Source organism: Poecilia reticulata, chromosome 1 (assembly GCF_904066995.2).
Source record: "Poecilia reticulata chromosome 1, P_reticulata-male-v2, whole genome shotgun sequence".
Classification (NCBI taxonomy): Eukaryota; Metazoa; Chordata; class Actinopteri; order Cyprinodontiformes; family Poeciliidae; genus Poecilia; species Poecilia reticulata.
In genome coordinates, this window is record NC_088830.1 from 20,934,490 (window position 1) to 20,952,640 (window position 18,151).

The window sequence follows — 18,151 nt, forward strand, 5'->3', positions numbered from 1 at the left end:
TTGAAAAATATACATTTTTATTTAGCCAATATAAGTGAATACAATTAACTGAAATAAATGGACCTTTCAGTAATCTTCTAATTTATTGGATATGACTATACACAGATCAAAGTTGGAAACAGCGTCTGATTGCTTAACGTCAGAAACACAATGCCTACAGCTGGATGTCTGACTGTTACCTCGTCAATAATGCAGAGTCCACGCATGTTCGAGGGAAGAGCTAGGATTGTCTTACCGCTCCAGTGCGTCGGGACACAAGCGAGCACACCTGACTTTAACTACCCAAGAGGGCTGGAGGAGGCTTTAGGTGAAGTAAGCTGTTAAATCTGTGTGCAGCAACGTGACGAGAGGGGAAAATTCATCTTTACAACCACACTCATTGTCTTTTTGAGAACAATACAGTTTTATAAGATGCAGACGTCGCTGAAAGTAGTAACACTGAGGACCCAGTAGCGCCGGAGGACTTTGTCAGGACGCCTTGGCAATGATGAGGATGCTCATGAGAAAGACCATGACGAAGAAGATCCACATAAAAAATCTATCCATCACCTTGGCAACTTTCTTCCACTCTGCTACCTTTGCACAGGTGGCTCTCTGCTCTCGGAAGCAGTTGGCAATGTACTGGATGTTTTTTACCACCTTGAAGAAAAACACAGAAGAGTTAAAACAAACCCTCAATAAAAAAAAAAAAAGTTGATATCCTTTAAAAAGAAATCATCACCTGTTTATGTTGGAGGCAGGGACAGCAGCAGGGGCACGATGGGAGCTGAATTTTCTCTGAAGAGTAGAGATTTTGCTCCTTAACCCCCCCGTTTAGGTGCTCAAGGTTTCGGAGGTGCAGAGGAGCCTGGATGTCCAGTTGGTCCCGTCTGATGTGGTGGAAGTGTTGAGTGGGCTCTCGTTTCATTTCGCCTCGCTCCAACATGGAAGCACGGTTGTTGTGGTTGTTGTAATAGTGATATCTACTGTTGGCGTTGCCGTTGGCGTGGCTTTTGTAATGCTTGTTGTGATGATGGCCATTGCTGTACCTGTATGGCTCGCCGTCGTGATGGTAGAGGCCGTTATGACAGCTGTCGTCATAGTAACAGCCCTTATCGCCCATAGGCTCCTCCGGGTACAGCGGGGTCCTCTCGCTCTCCGGTGTCATGCAGTTCTCCCCCACTTCGTAGACGAAAAAGATTTTCGACATGTAGTCGATGATTAGCACTTTCGCCCACTGAGGAACCGGTTTGGCTTCTGCGCCACAGAAATGGATGTTCATGATGAAGATGGTGAGGGACGTGGAAGCTGTGATCATAGTCATGGTGGCAATGTAGTACTTCCCTTCAGGACAGGACAGAGAAAACGACACATTTAGGAAGCGTAATACTCCACAATATCCAGAAGTTAAAGACTAGCTGTAAATCTCATTTATATCAATATTTCTGTCAAACACAGAGGATTTTTAAAAAAACTTTCTAAGCCACCTAGTATAAAAATGTTACATTAGTTTCAACAGTTTCAACTAAATTTTAGCATTACTGTCGATACTAGAGAGAATAACTTAACAGAAAGCTCCAAAGTGCACATTAGAGAACTTCAGCAAAGATGTCAAAAGTCTCTATAACAATCAAAACAATCTATATGTCAATGGGGTCTTTGTGAGGCCTGCTGGGAAAAACTATTTCCTGCCATAACAAACACTGTGGAGTTTGGTAAAAAGATAACTTCAGCTGGGACTGTGTGAGATGATGAAAAGGTTTTGGCAACAGTTCAGTAAGTACAGCGAAGGATTTGTCCTCCTGTTCCTTCTCAAAAAGCCTTGGGAATCTCATCAGAGTGCAAGAATTTACATATACATATCTACAGTCATACTCAAAAAATCTGAATATATTTTTAAAAATTAGCGGTGTTGAGTATTGTCAGTCAGATTAAAATTACCCTTTGAAAATAACCTTTAAGCAGATAATAAACACATTTGTGTTTGTAAATATGGTGCTTTTTATTGATCTAAAGTGATATTCTAATTTTAAATGTCATGTTCTGCAAGTGGAAAATCATCAAAATCAACATAAATAGAGGTTTTCAAATATTTGTGTGTAACTAATGTGTTTCATTTTGTGATAAGTTTCCCAATATGAATATGTATAAATACACGTGTGTCAGATTTTTCTTTTTTCTAATATTTCCTTAGTTTGAGCAGTGCTAAAATAATTTAATAACCCATATCTAAAATTTGCCAGTTAAACCCAATGGTGTTGGGTTTCACTGGCACAGAATCTATAAAGAGATTCTGCTTCATCAAAAATGAATCACAAAGAACTGAAAAAGTCTTAGGGAACTTTTTTCTTTGCTTTTCACCTAATTACCTTTTTACCTTATTTAAAATTTTCATTTGACTACGTACACATGGCAGTTCTACATTTGTAGCTAACTCTCAAATGAACAACATGTCGACCTAAAGACAGGCAAAGATGGATAAGAACTGGTTCAGACCTATGTAGGGCATGCTCTCAGCAGGAGGCATGCTCTCAGCCACCAGCAGCTGAAACACGGTGAGCGCCAGCAGCACTGTGACCCCCAGGGACACCTTCTCTCCCGAGTCGGCTGGCAAGTAGAACCCCAGCGGAGCCAGGAACGAGATGAGGAAGCAGGGCAGGAGCAGGTTGAAGATGTAGAAGGAGGAGCGGCGCTTAAGGAGCAAAGTGTAGGTGATTTCTGTGTACGGGTCCGAGCAGCAGCCGTACATCATGACATTCCTGACCGCAGGCATGCCGTGACACTCCCACTCCACGTTCTCCACAAAGTCGGACAGGTCGCCGCTGTCCATGCCCAAACTGATGTCCACCTGCGTGGAAAATTATTTCATGTGTTAGTGTGTTTCCGGAATGGACAGGGATCGTTTTAATATGTTGCTATTGCCCGATCTACAAGAACTTTGTTTTTTTTAATGTCCTCCCCTTTTTGAGTTCCCTGCTTCCACACACCTGGTTGCCATTGTAGGTCCAGGAGCCAAAGGTGAGATTGCACGACTGCCAGTCAAAGGGGAAGTAGGAGACGTCCACCACGCATGTGCTCTTCGTGATGGCCGGGGAGTCCCACACGATCTCTCCGTTATAACGAAGCTTCACATTAGTGCTGGACGACTCTGAGGACTCCTCATCTGCTCTACATTGATAGAACGAAGACAAGGGACACATTTATGGATGAGCGTTTTCTTACTTTAGTCGCTATTTAACGTCTGTTTCATCTTTTTTGCTTCAGATTACGGACTTGTTGTAGAGAACAATGTCAGGTTTCCAAACCAAATCACTGGGGATGTTGATCATTTCTAAGTCGTCGTAGTCCTCTTTGTCCCACTTCAGGTAGGCATCGTGCCAGACCTGCCTTATCCACAGGTAGGTGGTGAGCACCTGGTTCCTTTCGTCCTATAATACATGCAATTCCATTAAAAATCATCTCAATCTAGAAAGTAAACGCAACTCAGACAATAAAACCATTTACTAAATGCTTCCCAACAGACAAAGAACAGTATAATAAATATAAATGTTGCAGCTACAATCTACCATGCTGCAGACGCAACAAGTTTTATATTTAGTACATTCCAGTCTCTGCATTATTCAAAAAAGTAAATGTTCGAAGAAACTTCTGATGCACCCACATCATCAAAGAAACATATTTACGTTTCCTTTGAGAGATGTTACCAACTTTAAAGTTTTGAGGGGGTTTGAATTATGTCCTGAAGAGAAACATAAACCTTTTATCCTTTTTGATTTTGTCTGATTTTTAATTGCTATTTTATAGCAGCCACAGCCGTATGTTTTTATGTTTAACATTTATTTATTCTGCTCAGTAGTTATTATTTCATTTAAAAAAAAATTTTATTAGATTTTGACAACTCTAATTGTCAAAATTAGAGTTGCCAACTCCATCCATCCATCCATCCATCCATCCATCCATCCATCCATCCATCCATCCATCCATCCATCCATCCATCCATCCATCCATCCATCCATCCATCCATCCATCCATCCATCCATCCATCCATCCATCCCAGTTTATCCCTGGACGGTCGATGGTGCCTCTCTCCAGCAGTACACCTTGTATCTTCCAAAATAAAAATTAAAAACAAAAAATAAAGAAATCTTTCTTCTAAACACTCTTATGTTTCTCAGTAAAACAACAGACAGATGTGAAACGTTATCAATAGAGTTTACTTGCACAAGAAATGAAATATTTTGCCCAGCTGAAACAAAAACCTACAGGAAGAATTGATCCATGATACCCAGGTTAATTATTTGTATCATTAGATGTAGCTATTTCTGATCACGTAAAGTGAAAATTGCATATCACAGGGCAATGCCACTTTTCCCTCTCTTTTTTGTTATGTTTATATGAACATTTGCACATTTATAATCAAACTGAGGTTCAGTGACTTGCCTGAGGACATGCAGCAGACGGAAACTGTAATCAAACTTGAGATCTTCCAGTTACTAGAGTCTGCAACAACTCATTTAACAAGTCACAGTTTTGTCTCAAAAAATGAAGAAAATCCTGAGATGCTGTATAATCCAGCTCAAATTCTTACACTTTTGGGCTCATAGCTGTGGTTTTCTGTTTGTGGATGACGTCCTTTGGAGTGTTGTCTGTACTCACCATGTCTTTGATCTGTGACAGCGTGATCTGAAGGGAGACATTGAGGGCCTTGTCTGTGTCCTCCACAGGCCTCAGAGCGTTGGAATAGTCCTCCATCAGGTCATTCAGAAGCTTGCGGGCATAATGACCCTGAGCACCGTGGGACACTGAAACATAGAAATAAATATGTTAGAGAGGCCTTTTCATTTCTGAATCTAGAACAACAACAAAGGAGGAAAAACAAGGCAATCAATAAGACAAACCCTCCTGCAAAACTAACCTTGCACCAAAAGACTTATCCAAACCATCACTGCTGTCCTCCTCATTATTTTCTTTTGCTCCTCTCTCGCAATGTGATCAATTATTTAGCACAGCGGTCACCAAGACCTGCCGGGTCCAGACCCAGAGCGTCACTCAGTTTGGATCTCGGTTCTGCACCGGTGAGACAGAACCCTACGAGACCACAGAACGTTCCTGAAGTCTGACATCCTGTCAGAGGCTCTGAATGCTTGGCTGGCTGTTAGTCGCAGATCGCATCTGTCTCTCTCTATGTGTAATTGCTGCTGCAGAACAGGACCTGGGACATCACACACACTCACACACACACATACTTTGATATCACATTGCACAATGTCTCCAGGTGAAATGTGATGCCCGACGTCTTCTTCCACTTGTGTACATGACCACAAGCTGTACGACACAGACACACACACATGCACACACACAGAGCCGGACTGCGTTACACAGTTAGCGACATTATGTCCTGTCATTCAAAATAAACACACACACATACACACAGATATCTCTGAGGATATTTTCTTAATTAATGATCAGTTGGTCCAGTGTAATAAGACTGTTTGCAATTTGTTGAGCAATTACAAGAAGATTTTTAATTTCCTCCTGTCAGTAGATTATATAAAAAGGAAAAACTCACTGATCCTATTAGACAACTTGCAAAAACAGAATATCTAAGAATCATTCAAAATATTACTTTTGCTTATATTCTTTGTCTTCAGATTAAGATTTTATTCATTTGCTTGTTTTTGAAAAAAATAAAAAGGTTTAAGTAATATTTGCTAGATTAATTTTACAATGTGATAAAATTTTAATTTATTTCAAGAATAAATTATCTACAATTTCTAAATGTGGCCTTTTAGAATTTAACCAAATTTGAGCAGCAATAAAAACATGTAAGCTGAACAAAGAGTAAAAACCAAGAGAGGAAACGGATGAGGCTTTGTACATTCTTAGGAGGGCCAACTAGTGGTCCTCCTACAATCCGTTCTGCCAGTTTAGTTTTAAGCTAATTTTGCTTGTATAAACCTGTTTGCACTGCTGCTGTTTTAAGTTATATTTAGATAACTTAAAATGTTATCTTCAGACAATATACAATAAAATGAGTGTGGTTTGAGGGAGACTTTGAGCTTCTAACGTGCTTCATTGTTTCTTTAACTGAATGAAATTCTGCTGATTTGAAACTTTTGTTTGAAATTTCAGAAACTAAAGTAAAAACAACATTTTCTATATGAAGTCTGTCATCTTATTTATTTATTTATTTTGCTTTTTCTTCCAAATTTAAAAGTAAAAAAAAACAGTTAACTATTTGTTCTAGTTTTGTTTTTCTCCAATTTGATGTACAAGTGGTAGAAAATACACATTTTCTACCAGCTTTGAGACACAACTGTCCCAGAGCTGACTTTACATGTCCTCTATAATTAATATGTTACCACTGTAGCCTCAGCACTTTTATTTAACCTCAAATCAGTTTATTTACAAGAATAAAAGCAGAAAAATCTGCAACATTACAAAATACTGGCAAATGTTACTGACATTGTGCTCCGATTCCACAGAGAAACTGCACATTGTGATGTTACTGTGTCACTCAGTTTCTGTGGTACTGAGCTCACACAGGACAGGTGTTTCCTGTGTGCATTGAAGAGACTGTGTGCATGCGTGTGTGTGTGTGTTTGTAAGGGAAAATAAGCCATAGCGTAAGTCAGTGGCAAAAATGTATTTCTGCAAACCATAACCATTTTTTTCTTGTTTCTTTTATGATCAGAGAAGGCTTTTTGCAGATTTTTTGCATGTTTTTCTGTCTGAAACAAGATGATCTATCAAGAAAAAAAGTGTTAGGAGATGATTGGAATATAAGCTCGTGTGCTGATCGATGAGAAGCGTGATACAACAAACAGCAGAAGAAGAAGCGCTTCGAGTTTTCGCACAGCAGAAAAGGAACAAGGACTTGACTGGGTGTTGGTAGCCTTGTGAGTGTGCACACACAAGCACTGTGAAAAGAAGAATATATTAGGTAAACGTCACTTTTAGCTAGTTGGATTTGCTAATGAAAAGAAAGATTCATTAAAGATATGTTGCCAATTTGTTCAGTTAATCAAAAATCTTGTTTTTTAATGTGTTGTAATAAATTCAGCCCTGTTAAGAGGCAGGCTACAAGTTGCTTCAACAGAGTGATTCATAAAAACTTCACTCTATTCAATCTCCATGTAAACAGAAATTTAGTCTTGACAAAAAAAATGGGAGCAAATTGAACTTTAAATCTCACTAATGCTATTAGCATTTACTAATAATATGATGCATTAAAGTTTAAATGAAAGTGGCTGTGAAGCTTTTATAAACTCTCATTAATGCTGTGTCTCTGAATGTTGTCCCATTTGAATAATGAAGGTCTCACATTTTCATCTCCGATGTTTTTAGAAGAGAGCAGATATGGTTGTGACAAACTAATCCAACAGCAACATGAATATAACCAGTTGGTTTTTATTTTATTTTGTGTTTCCAGTAATAAATGCTAACAAAGCAGCAAAGTGAGAACTAAATATTAAGATTCAATTAGGCCTTACCAGCTGATAACATCAGTGGTTAAATACAATATATGATGGATATTAAGGATATCCCCTGTGTTCTAAACAACTTTGTTTAATCTGCTAAGATTGTTTCTTTTTCAGTCTGTAACAGCAGGCCATGCATCTGAGTAATGATATCCATCTTCTTCCTTAAAGCAAAGCTCTATAGACACTGGTCTTCTTACTGGTCAGAGTTTGACAGGGTTGTTTTACATTGCATATATCTGCGAGAAACCAAAAGTTTTGTCTGCTACGGAAACAGTTGCAAACATGTGACGTAAATGTCTTCATCTGAGGATGTGCAAAGCACTTCTCCACAGATGACTGTGTGCTCAGCAATTTCTTGTGATAACCAGAGCTTCTGTTTTATTTCAGGCTGTCCTCTCCCTAAATGAAGGTTGCATGATTCTGTGAGGGTTGATGTCGCCTACTCAGTAAAAACTGCTGAGTTATTTCTTGATTCCCAATAGGGAGTGTTTTAATAAAACATTAGATCACAAAATGTGAAAGAGGCTAGAAGAGGCTTTGCATAGAAACCCAGACTGTGCTGAACCTCTTCCACAGGAGGAAATAAGAAACGGATGGTAAAATTGTGATGTATAATAAAGTTAATATCGGTGGGTTAGGTTTAGTTTGCACCAGAGAACAATTGTGGTCACTCAAGCTCAAGCTAGCATTAGCTTTTTACCTAAGTAGCTAACACAAGCTACTGCTAGTCATTTTTAACATTTATCTTTTGATCAAAGCCAATAAAGACATCAAATATTTTATACAATGCATTATTTTTAGTCTGAACTTTGTTATCCCTTTTCAGATGTTTGGCACCAAGTCTTATTTGACATAATCAAGATATTTTCATTATTCAATCTGAGTATAGAATAGAAAAATCCTTTATTTTCCCACAGTGGGGAAAATTCATGTGTCAGTCCACTTGTTGTTTTGGTCACTTTCACAACTAACCAAGACATCCGTTTGTTGAATAGTCAGTTTGCACTCACTCAGTAAACAAACTGCACCAAGGTTTTCCTCTGGACAGGACTTCACTTGGTTGGCTTGAGCATCGTTCAGCTGAGCTTTCACACCTGCCCAACGAAGTGGGGACTATCTGATTAAAACCATCTTTTTAAAGCGATCCGAACAGATTTGGTGTGAAAACAACATCAGGGTAATCAGGTTGATTGGAAACTGTAAAAACAACATGTAAGTCAGCTGCTTAAAAGTCCAGTAAAATTCTGAGGTAAGTCCATTGACAGCTGGAAGCTGTGGGTCAGTCATTGGACAATTGAGACACTTGTGAGTTCAGTTCCAGCTATATTCAATAAATTAAAATATGCATTCCAATGAGGCTAATTTGTCTGATTGAAAGTACATTTTGAGAATTGACAATCTTTACGCAGGTATTAAACATACTTTTCATTAAAGCTACATTTCTGTATTAAAAATGTTTTTGAATTGAGTAGATTAAGTAAATATTCTAATTTTAAATGCCAGGTTTTCATTAATTGTAAGTGAAAAATCACCATAATTAAGTATTTTAAAAAGCCATTTGTGTGTAAATAATCTATGTGTTTCATTTAGTGACAAGGTTCCCAAAATTAATTGGCTTTTCAATATTTTCATTTATTCAATCAGTCGGTAGTGTTGCATATATTTCAGAAAATCTTGGTTAGGTGTTCAATAAAATGCTAGTTTTGTGATTTTTTTTTATGACGTTCATATGTCATAAACATATGAAATGTTTATGTACACAAATGATAAATGAAAAATTATAAAGCTTAGAAACTGTAATTTATGCTATTTAGCATGCCCAGTCACCACATGTAGATATGAAACAAGAAAATTTGTTTAAAAAAAAAAAAAGCTCAAACTTTTTACTTTACAGTTTGTTAAAGGTTTGTTTAGTTGTTAAACCACTGAAAACATATTGGCTGTGGGGGTAAAGTACCAATCAAGACAACCCACAGAGCTAAACTGATTGAGCCTCGTCACCATGGCAACGTGAGGTCTCTAGCACGACTGGCTAGCTTTCTCTAAACCAACGGCTCGGTGAGGTCTTATAGTCCTGCAGCAGCAAATGAAAGGCAAGTATTATCAAAGTTATTTGCTGCATCTGTGTTGTGGCCGCTGTTCTGTCAAAATGTCGGATCTGATGAAGAAAAGACCGACTCACCGGCCCCTCGCACAGATCCCCCCGAGGCTCCTTCAGATGTCAGCACAGGAACTACCGCTAACCGTAAAGTGGCTCGACACCCACAGTTCAGTACAATGCCTATGAGAGTGTGTACATGTGTGTATGTGTGTGAGAAAAAGACACTCAGACAGAGAGATAAAGGGATGAGGCATTGTGGTAGCTGTGGCAGAGAGAATAATGAGACATAAAAGATGTGACCACAGCAGTGAGCCAAACACACTGAACTTTAAAGTCGAGCGCTTCTCTTTTCTTTATTCAGAACGAGTTGAGGCAGAAATAATTGTGGAGCCATAATTAAAAATACTGTGGATTGAAAATAAAAATGTAAAGCTATCATTACAGTATTGAAATAGTTAGTTAGTTTTAAACGTCTCTGTTCAGATGGTCCAGGTTTTGTGCGACGGTTTTGAAGCACTTGTAAGCGGGCCTGCAGAAACAACTAAGAGAAGAAATTTGTGAGAAATGACAAAAATGAAGCTGAGGGTTGCTATATGTGTTTTTGTGTAATGTTTGTACATGAGAGTTCATGTGTAGACTGGGATGTGGTTAGGTGTTTTTAAGCATATCCTTGAAAAGTCTTGATGGTGCCTCTCATCCTCAGCGGCTCTGAACACCACATGAAGACGAAGAGGCACGCAGAGAAAGAGCGGGAGAAAACATGAGGGGGAAGGATTGGTTTCTCTGAGCCCTTTTCCTGGTCGGCTCCGTTGTTTTTTTTTTTTTGAGTGTGTTTTGTTCTGAAAACGTCACTTTTAGTAGTAAGTAACTTTCTCAAATTTTACATAAGAACATAGCAACATTTGCACGCATTTTTACACATGAAACAACCTGAATATACATTATGCCTTATTGGCAGAACCCCAGTATTTGATTTGAGCTGCATAGCTAAACCTAAAAAGATCAAACTTATCTCTAATCTAAACCTCCCTGCTTTACTTCTCCTGACTATATGTGGGTTTAAGCAAATGAAAATGTCTTTCACTGTTAATGCTGAGATGCAGTTTAATCATGTTTATGATTGCATGAATATTTTAAGATATGGAGAAAAAAGAGCTATAGTTTCATTTCTTTACCGCTGAGCTGCTGACTATCTAGACATATCAGAAAACATAATGTTAGCAACATGTTTCAATCCCCCTTTTTTTTTATAACGTTTCACTGAACTGTCATTACTTTCCTTGGGATTGGGAGAGGATTTTTTTTTTAAAGCAAGTAAATACACGAGCGCTTCTCTTTTCTTATTCAGAACGAGTTGAGGCAGAAATAATTGTGGTCACAATTGTTTCTGCCTATTTAATAGCCTGACAGGCCGCAGACATAAAAATGCCAAATTTGTAACTCTAATTCAGAACAACACAAGTTTTATTTAAAGATGATAAAACAGTTTAAAATCCCACAATGCATGTTATATTTTAATGTTAAAGACTTGCACCACAAATAAATTCATATCACAAAAAATGTTGGTGCAAGAAAAAATACTGAACCAAGTGTTTACAATAAGGATTTAAATGTAACATTTTACAGTGTCTGGTTCCTACATGTTGAAATTCAATCCAAGAACATCCAACAAAACCAAGAAAGACAGAGAGACTTCACAGAAAACCCACAAATTATTTTCTTTTCATTCTTGTACACTGGAATTATTGAAATTTATAGCAGGAACATCATTTCAGGCATTTACTCAAACCTTAGACAGTCTGCAAGCAAAAACTAAAAATTATGTTCACTGAAGCTAAGCTTTAGCTTGTCGCTTGTTTCGTCAAGACATGAAGAAATTTGAACATTAGAAAGAAAAGAAAATATATCACACACATTATGCTTCTGATTTTTAATGTCATTTTCAAAAATGACTGAATAGATAAATGTTTCTAAAAAGAAACACCTTTTTTCCCACTTTATTCTTTAGCTGGTTCAGAACTTATATAAAATTATTTTTTTTTAAAACATAATATTTTTGATTTACAGCTCAAAAATATTAGCACCTCCGACATGTTTAGATTTAAAATTATTTTCCTACAATCTGAGAAGTTTGTCAATGATCGGAAATGAGACGGACGTCTCTCGAAAGGTAACAAAACAATGGAAAGGGAGTATCGATACAAAAAATTATTCACCTGTTTAAAAATTTTTATTTAAAAATGGTGTAATGTAAATTATATATATTATTTTCAATTTTAAAAAAACTACTACATAATTGCTAACCAGCACTTTGCATCTCTAGTTTTAAGCTCCAGATCTCTGTGGCCGGAGGGCCTCTTTGCCATCACCCTAATCTTTAGCTCCCCTTCAGATTCTGAGGACAAGTCAGAACTCTGACTAGGCCGCTCCAAAACGATGTAATTGCTTCGATTCAGATGAAACATGTTCGAAATAACAAAACATTACTTTAAACCTGAGTCTGCCAGGGATATAAATAATTTTGGGCTTTGCGATGTATTTATGAAAAACATTTTATTTTTAGGCCACCTGACAAAACATTTCTCTAGAAACAAAATTATAGAATGTACTCCACAAAAGGGTTCATTTTGTTTTTTTAGGTGAAATGTATTTCCAACATAATTTAAATGATTTCTGACTGAATAAAGCACACTCTGTTGCTCACGCAATCACAAAGTAATGGTAAGGGACCTGGAATTTCATTAAACCTGATTTAGAAACATCTGGAATGACATTGTTCCGGCTTCATGAAGCCACATCCAACAAAATACTGCATTAATGTATTTGTGTTAGTAGAGAAGCATATTTCTTTAAAATTTCAATAAAAAAGTTCACTTGCTAAAGTAAATCCTAATCTGAGACGAAAACAACCTTTTCTCTTTAAATACAAAAAACAATATTCTGTTTTACATTTATAAGAACAAACATTTATGACTTGATCCCTGAAGAAAAGTGTCCACCCCATATGCTGGTTTCTCGGTCAGTGACGTCAATTTTTTTTCAGTGTTCTCAGTTGAAATATGTTTGAGTTTTTTGGGGGGTATTAGTGAAGTACAGCCTAGTATGTCAGGAAGTCATGTTTGGGTCCTTACATCTTGTCATGGCTGACTGAGTTTGAACAGCATATCTGAAAAAAAAAAAAAAAAAAACGGCAGCAAGATCAAAGTCAAAGGTCAAAACACTTTGCACTGGTTCATGCTGAACATGCGCCTCCTTTCCCGTTTCTTGTGCTTGTTAAAAACTGTCCTCACAGCGTACTCAAACACCTGCTGCACACCGCGGTTGCTCAAGGAAGAGCACTCCAGGTAGCCCTTAGCGTGCACCTCCTGGGCCACACGTTTCCCCTCCGCCGGCGAGATGCAGCTGCCCCGATGAACTCCCACCTCCCTCAGGTCCGTCTGAGTGGCCACCACCAGCACTGGCACCCTGGGCAGGTTCTCCCGGACCTCTGCAATCCACTTGCGCTGGATGCTGGCTAGGGAGTTGGGGTTGGCCACTGAGTAGCACATAAGGACGACGTCTGCCTGCTGGTACGACCTCGGCCGGATCTGCTTGAAGTTGTCGTTGCCCGCCGTGTCCCACAGCCCGAGACTGATCTGGACCCCATCCATGTACACCTCAACGCCCGTGTTTTCAAACACGGTGGGCTTGTACGAATCTGGGAACGTCTCGGAGGTGAAGCGGACCAGCAGAGCCGTCTTGCCGACCGCACAGTCCCCGACCAGAACACACTTCACAGACAGTTCGGTCAGGCCGTTCATGGTTGCCGTCGATTAACAAGCCTCTCAGGTTGTCTTGGGTTCTTCAAAGAAAAAGTCAAGGTTTTTCTGCCAGGCTAGCAGGATGTAAGGTCCTCAAGTGTGGGCTGTGCTTTCGTACACTGCTGGCGGTTTTCATCACAGGCTATGCTCAGACATTCACTGATGAAACAAGCAGAGTTGCTCTCAGTGAACTGAACTGATCAATGTTGTCTCAAAGGTCTCGTATGCAGCCCGCTCCTCTGAAGCGGATGATATACGCAACCTCTTGGTTCTTTAGGCCATCTCGGCTCATCTCACTTCCTTCCTCTTGCTCTCAGCAGCAGCATGGTCAGCTCAGGGGATTTCTCTTCGGTCCTCTCACTGACCATCAATCTGCCGGTACCGATGTTAATCGGTGAATTGGGACGGTCTCCTGGGAACAGGAGAGACATGTTAGAAACATGGAGAATTGCAACACATTCACAATAGCCTGAATGTTTTAGTGACCACTTGATGGTTTTTTGAGTTTCTCGTAACGTTAAAAACATTTGCAAACGCCCAATCTACCATGAATGTGTGATCAGCACCTCTTCCAAATTAGATTATCTGTGACAACATAAGGGATTTTTATACGGAAGTAAAGACATGTTTGCTTGGGTGTGACCCAGAATCCACCGTTTGAACCCGAAAACATACACAGGTGCCTATCTTCTGAACCTCATCGTCAAGCTCACGTGTTTCATTGTCTGCACCTATTTTGTTGCATCTCTTTTACACAAAAACCTCCCGTTGTTCATTCTGCTGTCTACGCCACATATCAGGTTGTTGCAATCTGACGTAGGGACAGAAACCATTGGCCTACGGGTTGATCACTTATGGTATTACAGGAATGTAAATTTCTTCTGATTGCTGATGATTTTTCTGAGCTGATTTTAGCATATTGGTGCACTTTTGTGAAGCAGAAAAAACAACAACCTCAAAACCACCGTCCATGTCATCGAGATGGAAAGATTTGCCATCGCGCAGATGGGACACATTAATCAGTGGATTTTCCACATTTCAGCTCAATGATTTCATGTTTGAGAACCTTTGTTTGACAAGTTTAGGATTAGAACAAACAATTTACCGTTTTAGTATAAAATCCTTTTCTTTTTTCAGTTAAATCAACAAACTAAAACAAGTTTCATTGTCAGATTTTTTTTTAAAAACACATCAAACCTGTTGCCATAAAGTTATCAAGAACATATTGTTCCATTGAGATCAAATATAAAAGACGGTAATCAAAAAAAGGCAACAAAAGAAAAGTGGATGTTTGGGCCTACCTTGTCAGCCACCCCAATCTTTAACGGGCGGATGTCGGCTGCTGCCTGTGAGACGTCACCGTGTTGAAAAGACCGACTTTAAACGCTGACAAAATTATCTGTTACAACTGAGCTACAACAAGTTGAAGCCCACAGCAACGCAGGAAAGAAAAGTGGCAGATAATTAGGCCATCACAGATGTAAAAAATACAGAAGCAGCCGCTGAAAGACAGTCGGTCATAGGTAGAGGAGGGAAGACAGAAAGTGCGAGAAAAGGCTAAGTAAAACACATCCGCTTGTTGGAGTGTGGAGGTGTGACAGATCTGCTGCTCGCCTCCCCCACAGCAGCTGTGTTTCATACAATACGGCTGCTTTTTTAATCTCTCTTCACAATTTGGATCTTTTTGGGTGTGCTTCTGACAGCTGGTGCTCACTAAAATGTTTAGACACAATAACACCAGTGCAACTGAAGCAAACATCACACCACTGACTAGCTGAGCTAATATTTTTTTACAAATATCTCATATGAAATTATCTTTTTGTCCGCATGTTTGTCAAAGACATAAGTAAAACGGATTTCTTATCATTTAATTTCAGGAGTTTACTTTTTGTTCAACATTCTGCATTTTTGGAGCGGAGAGATCGCCACTGATTGTTTCTCTGAACAGAGATCACTGTAGAAATACATTAAAGTCTCAAATTTATGGCTGCATTATTATATTTGCAAGAGCTGTAAAAAGGGCATTTTTAGAGCTTTCTTAGCATGAGTTAAGTTTGAAAAGAACTACATACGGATAAGAAATTATTCATACACCAAATTTTTGTTTTTTAAAGCAATCTTTTAATACCAACATGTTTGTTCTGACTTATTACCAAAGATAAACAATAGAAATATCAATAAAAACATGCAAAATATTTCCTAGTGATAATAAGGTTTGAATTGCTGTAATGCCAATAATGATTTTTGTATTGATTATTGAGAAAAGTTTAAGTAACCTTTGACATGTTTATTTCATTAAAATGTAAATAAAACACATATCTAGTTTCAAACTTGATTTAAAATTGATTTTATCATATTCTGAGAGACATCTATTTACTTTGCTATCAGATAAAAGCTTCTTGGTTTAAAGTATTGAAATCTAAAAGACAAGGGTATGAATAATTTTCCGTATCATCAGGTCAAACCAGGACTAAGTTACTCTCCAGCAAATTTGAACGTTTATTTTAGAAATTTCTCTACACCTAAGGGTTTTCCAAGTCTTCTAAGAGAAAAAAACAGGCCCTTTATCCATCCATTAGTTGAGATCAATGGTTCTTAAACTGTGGTACAAGTGCTGCTGTTGGTACATCAGTAGCCTTTAGTTGTACTCAAAATAAATTTTGGTAGTATTTACAAGATAAATGTGCTGTATTGCAAAACTACTAATCCCTTCCAGTATGAAGTGAAGCAGATTACAGTGAACCCAAAACAGCCAACTGTGCTACATTTATCTCCATGATTGGCACCTTAAACTGCAACTGACCTTTAACCCAGACCAGAAAGATTTGTTAATTGATGTTCTCAGTGACCAGATGAACTACTATTAGCAATTCAATGTGTCTGTGTCTGATATGCTTCACTTTGAGACACAGTAGCAACATGTTTCCTAAAGATGGTTGCATAATTTTGTGTCTGAAAAAGACTGAACACAAATCATCACAACTTCAAGGAAATATCCTGTTTTTACTGCAGCTGCCACTAAGCTGGCAGCCATATTGAATTTTGAGCCTGTGTTGGTTTGAAACCTTTAACTTTCCCAGCAAGAAGTGTCCTGTTAATGTTTTGAAATAAAAACTGACAAATAAAATTTTCTGAGACTAACTAGTTAATCGAGCTGCATCTTTCAGTGCAGTTAGACTGATTTTGTTTAACTTTTTTTTGATACAACAAAACAAACTGGAAAAACTCAAGTCAAGCTACAGAGCTGTTTGCAAATACAAAATCCGTCGTAATGGTGAAATACTTGAAAAACGTGAAAGGTACTAAAGCAATACACGTTTTAAAAAGTTTAAGAGCAGATGATTAGACATTAGATTACATTTTCACAGCTCAATAGTTTTAGTTTTTAGTGTTCCCACCAAGTCACACAATGGAAAAGGTTTTTTGCAGAATGAGTTTTGTTGGGGGCTGGCTGTGTCTTTGGTTGTGTGTGGGGCGGTGAAAGGATCAGCTCAAACTCATAGCAATAACCGCTTGAGCAGTAACTCAAACACAAACATGTATTCGTACCTGTGTTCTCATCTCATTGATCCACCTCTCTATGAAACTTAAAAAAAAAAAATCCTAACTTTGCTCTTTTTTGTCATGTAGACTAAAACATCAAACTTTCTGTGCATATCTGAAGGATAAACAAAGACGAGAGCTGACAAACTAAGCAGAAAAAAAAACTTTTCATGAACGCCTATAGTTTTGAAAGGAACAGCATTCCTTCTCTTTCTCTGGGATTTAATGTGTTGTGGTTAAAACTCCAATAAAATGTCTACATTATTCCAGCATGCAAGCATATAATAAATAAGAGAAACTTGAGGTCTTGAGTCTACAATAAAACCACCTTATTTTCCATTTCAGATGGGGATCTTCAATGAGTCACACTTTACAGGTGTTAGGAAGCCTACTTTAAGAAGATCTGATTTACCAGAGGAAAAAGCGAGTGATGAAAAGTAAAAAGAACAAATGTTTGAGTTATTGATTTCAGGCCACTTGTGTGTTTCCATGTGAGTGTTAACGGTCAAACTGTGTCTGTTAATGCCAGCGGTAAATTTTGACAGTGGAAGAAGCTGTAAACTATTGGGGGGAGGGAAGCCCTGTCATGTCAAATTATATTCTATAAATGGCATCCAACCTTTTAATGCTACATAATAAATAGTTTGTTGTTTCAGTAATATAGACTTGGTGCATCTAAGTAGCTGCGCTATGTGTAAATGGTCCAGAAAACAATCAAAACAGGAGTGAAAATGCATTTCTGGATGCCGTTTTTCCTCTCTTTGATATTGTTCGTCTCAGTTATATGTTTCAAAGAGGGAGACAAGTTGTAGTACAATTAGATTGTGAAACTGTCATTGAAGTAAAATAAAACTGATTTAAATTTGTTACTTTACTGTTTTATGTAAAGGTGAATTACTGCCATCTATTGGATTATTGAGGTATTTCACAGAGTATTGTATTTATATTAAAGCTGAATATCAAGTCCTAAAGTTAATTAACGCTTTCACTTAAAGTGTGTATGAACAGTAACAGTGAAAATTACATGTACAAGTTAAAATCACAAGGAAGTGTCATTATAGCAGTAGTCGCTATAATGCTCTTGCAGCACACAATGAGATGTCTTTGCTATCCTCAGTTTTGCCGACATCTGTCACATTTTAAATTATGTACCTCAATGTAGAACTTTAATAATGTACTTTGCAAATTGAAAGGTTTGTATTAAGCCAAGTCAAAAAATACAAAAGGATTTAAAGTGACCTGGT

At 38.1% G+C, this 18,151-nt stretch overlaps 2 protein-coding genes and 1 long non-coding RNA gene across 4 annotated transcripts in view; 1 reads left to right on the forward strand and 2 right to left on the reverse strand.

Moving 5' to 3' along the window:
• Nucleotides 1-9,736, reverse strand: chrna9a (cholinergic receptor, nicotinic, alpha 9a). Of its 2 annotated transcripts, XM_008412778.2 has the most exons (8): nucleotides 9,646-9,736; nucleotides 4,895-5,304; nucleotides 4,636-4,781; nucleotides 3,253-3,407; nucleotides 2,967-3,147; nucleotides 2,476-2,827; nucleotides 722-1,323; nucleotides 1-639 (listed from the first exon to the last, which is right to left on the reverse strand). In XM_008412778.2, the coding sequence occupies exons 2-8, from the start codon at nucleotides 4,938-4,940 to the stop codon at nucleotides 469-471; spliced, it is 1,653 nt and encodes a 550-aa protein (XP_008411000.1). In that variant the 5' UTR covers nucleotides 4,941-5,304; nucleotides 9,646-9,736; the 3' UTR covers nucleotides 1-468. The 2 variants fall into 2 exon arrangements, with proteins under 2 accessions (XP_008411000.1, XP_081464743.1); XM_081608617.1 differs by lacking the exon at nucleotides 4,895-5,304 and having other exon boundaries at nucleotides 9,646-9,730.
• LOC103466903 (uncharacterized) overlaps nucleotides 9,415-18,151 on the forward strand; it is a 14,974-nt gene continuing 6,237 nt past the window's right edge. The window contains exons 1-3 of the long non-coding RNA XR_014088116.1: nucleotides 9,415-9,556; nucleotides 10,268-10,424; nucleotides 17,253-17,330. This is a non-coding gene — a long non-coding RNA (uncharacterized LOC103466903). The remainder of the gene's footprint in view (nucleotides 9,557-10,267; nucleotides 10,425-17,252; nucleotides 17,331-18,151) is intronic.
• On the reverse strand, nucleotides 10,374-15,409 carry rhoh (ras homolog family member H). The gene is made up of 2 exons (XM_008412799.3): nucleotides 14,666-15,409; nucleotides 10,374-13,776 (listed from the first exon to the last, which is right to left on the reverse strand). Exon 2 carries the CDS (start codon nucleotides 13,362-13,364, stop codon nucleotides 12,777-12,779), a length of 588 nt encoding a protein of 195 aa, XP_008411021.1. The 5' UTR covers nucleotides 13,365-13,776; nucleotides 14,666-15,409; the 3' UTR covers nucleotides 10,374-12,776.

What these genes read in the sequence shown, in the direction of transcription:
- chrna9a (XM_008412778.2), bottom strand. Translation starts at nt 4,940, where the DNA reads ATGAGGAGGACAGCAGTGATGGTTTGGATAAGTCTTTTGGTGCAAG. An exon ending in GATAAGTCTTTTGGTGCAAG is followed by an intron (nt 4,782 to 4,894) that starts GTTAGTTTTGCA and finishes TCTATGTTTCAG; the next exon opens with TGTCCCACGGTGCTCAGGGT. An exon ending in GACATTGTTCTCTACAACAA is followed by an intron (nt 3,148 to 3,252) that starts GTCCGTAATCTG and finishes CTATCAATGTAG; the next exon opens with AGCAGATGAGGAGTCCTCAG.
- rhoh (XM_008412799.3), bottom strand. Translation starts at nt 13,364, where the DNA reads ATGAACGGCCTGACCGAACTGTCTGTGAAGTGTGTTCTGGTCGGGGAC.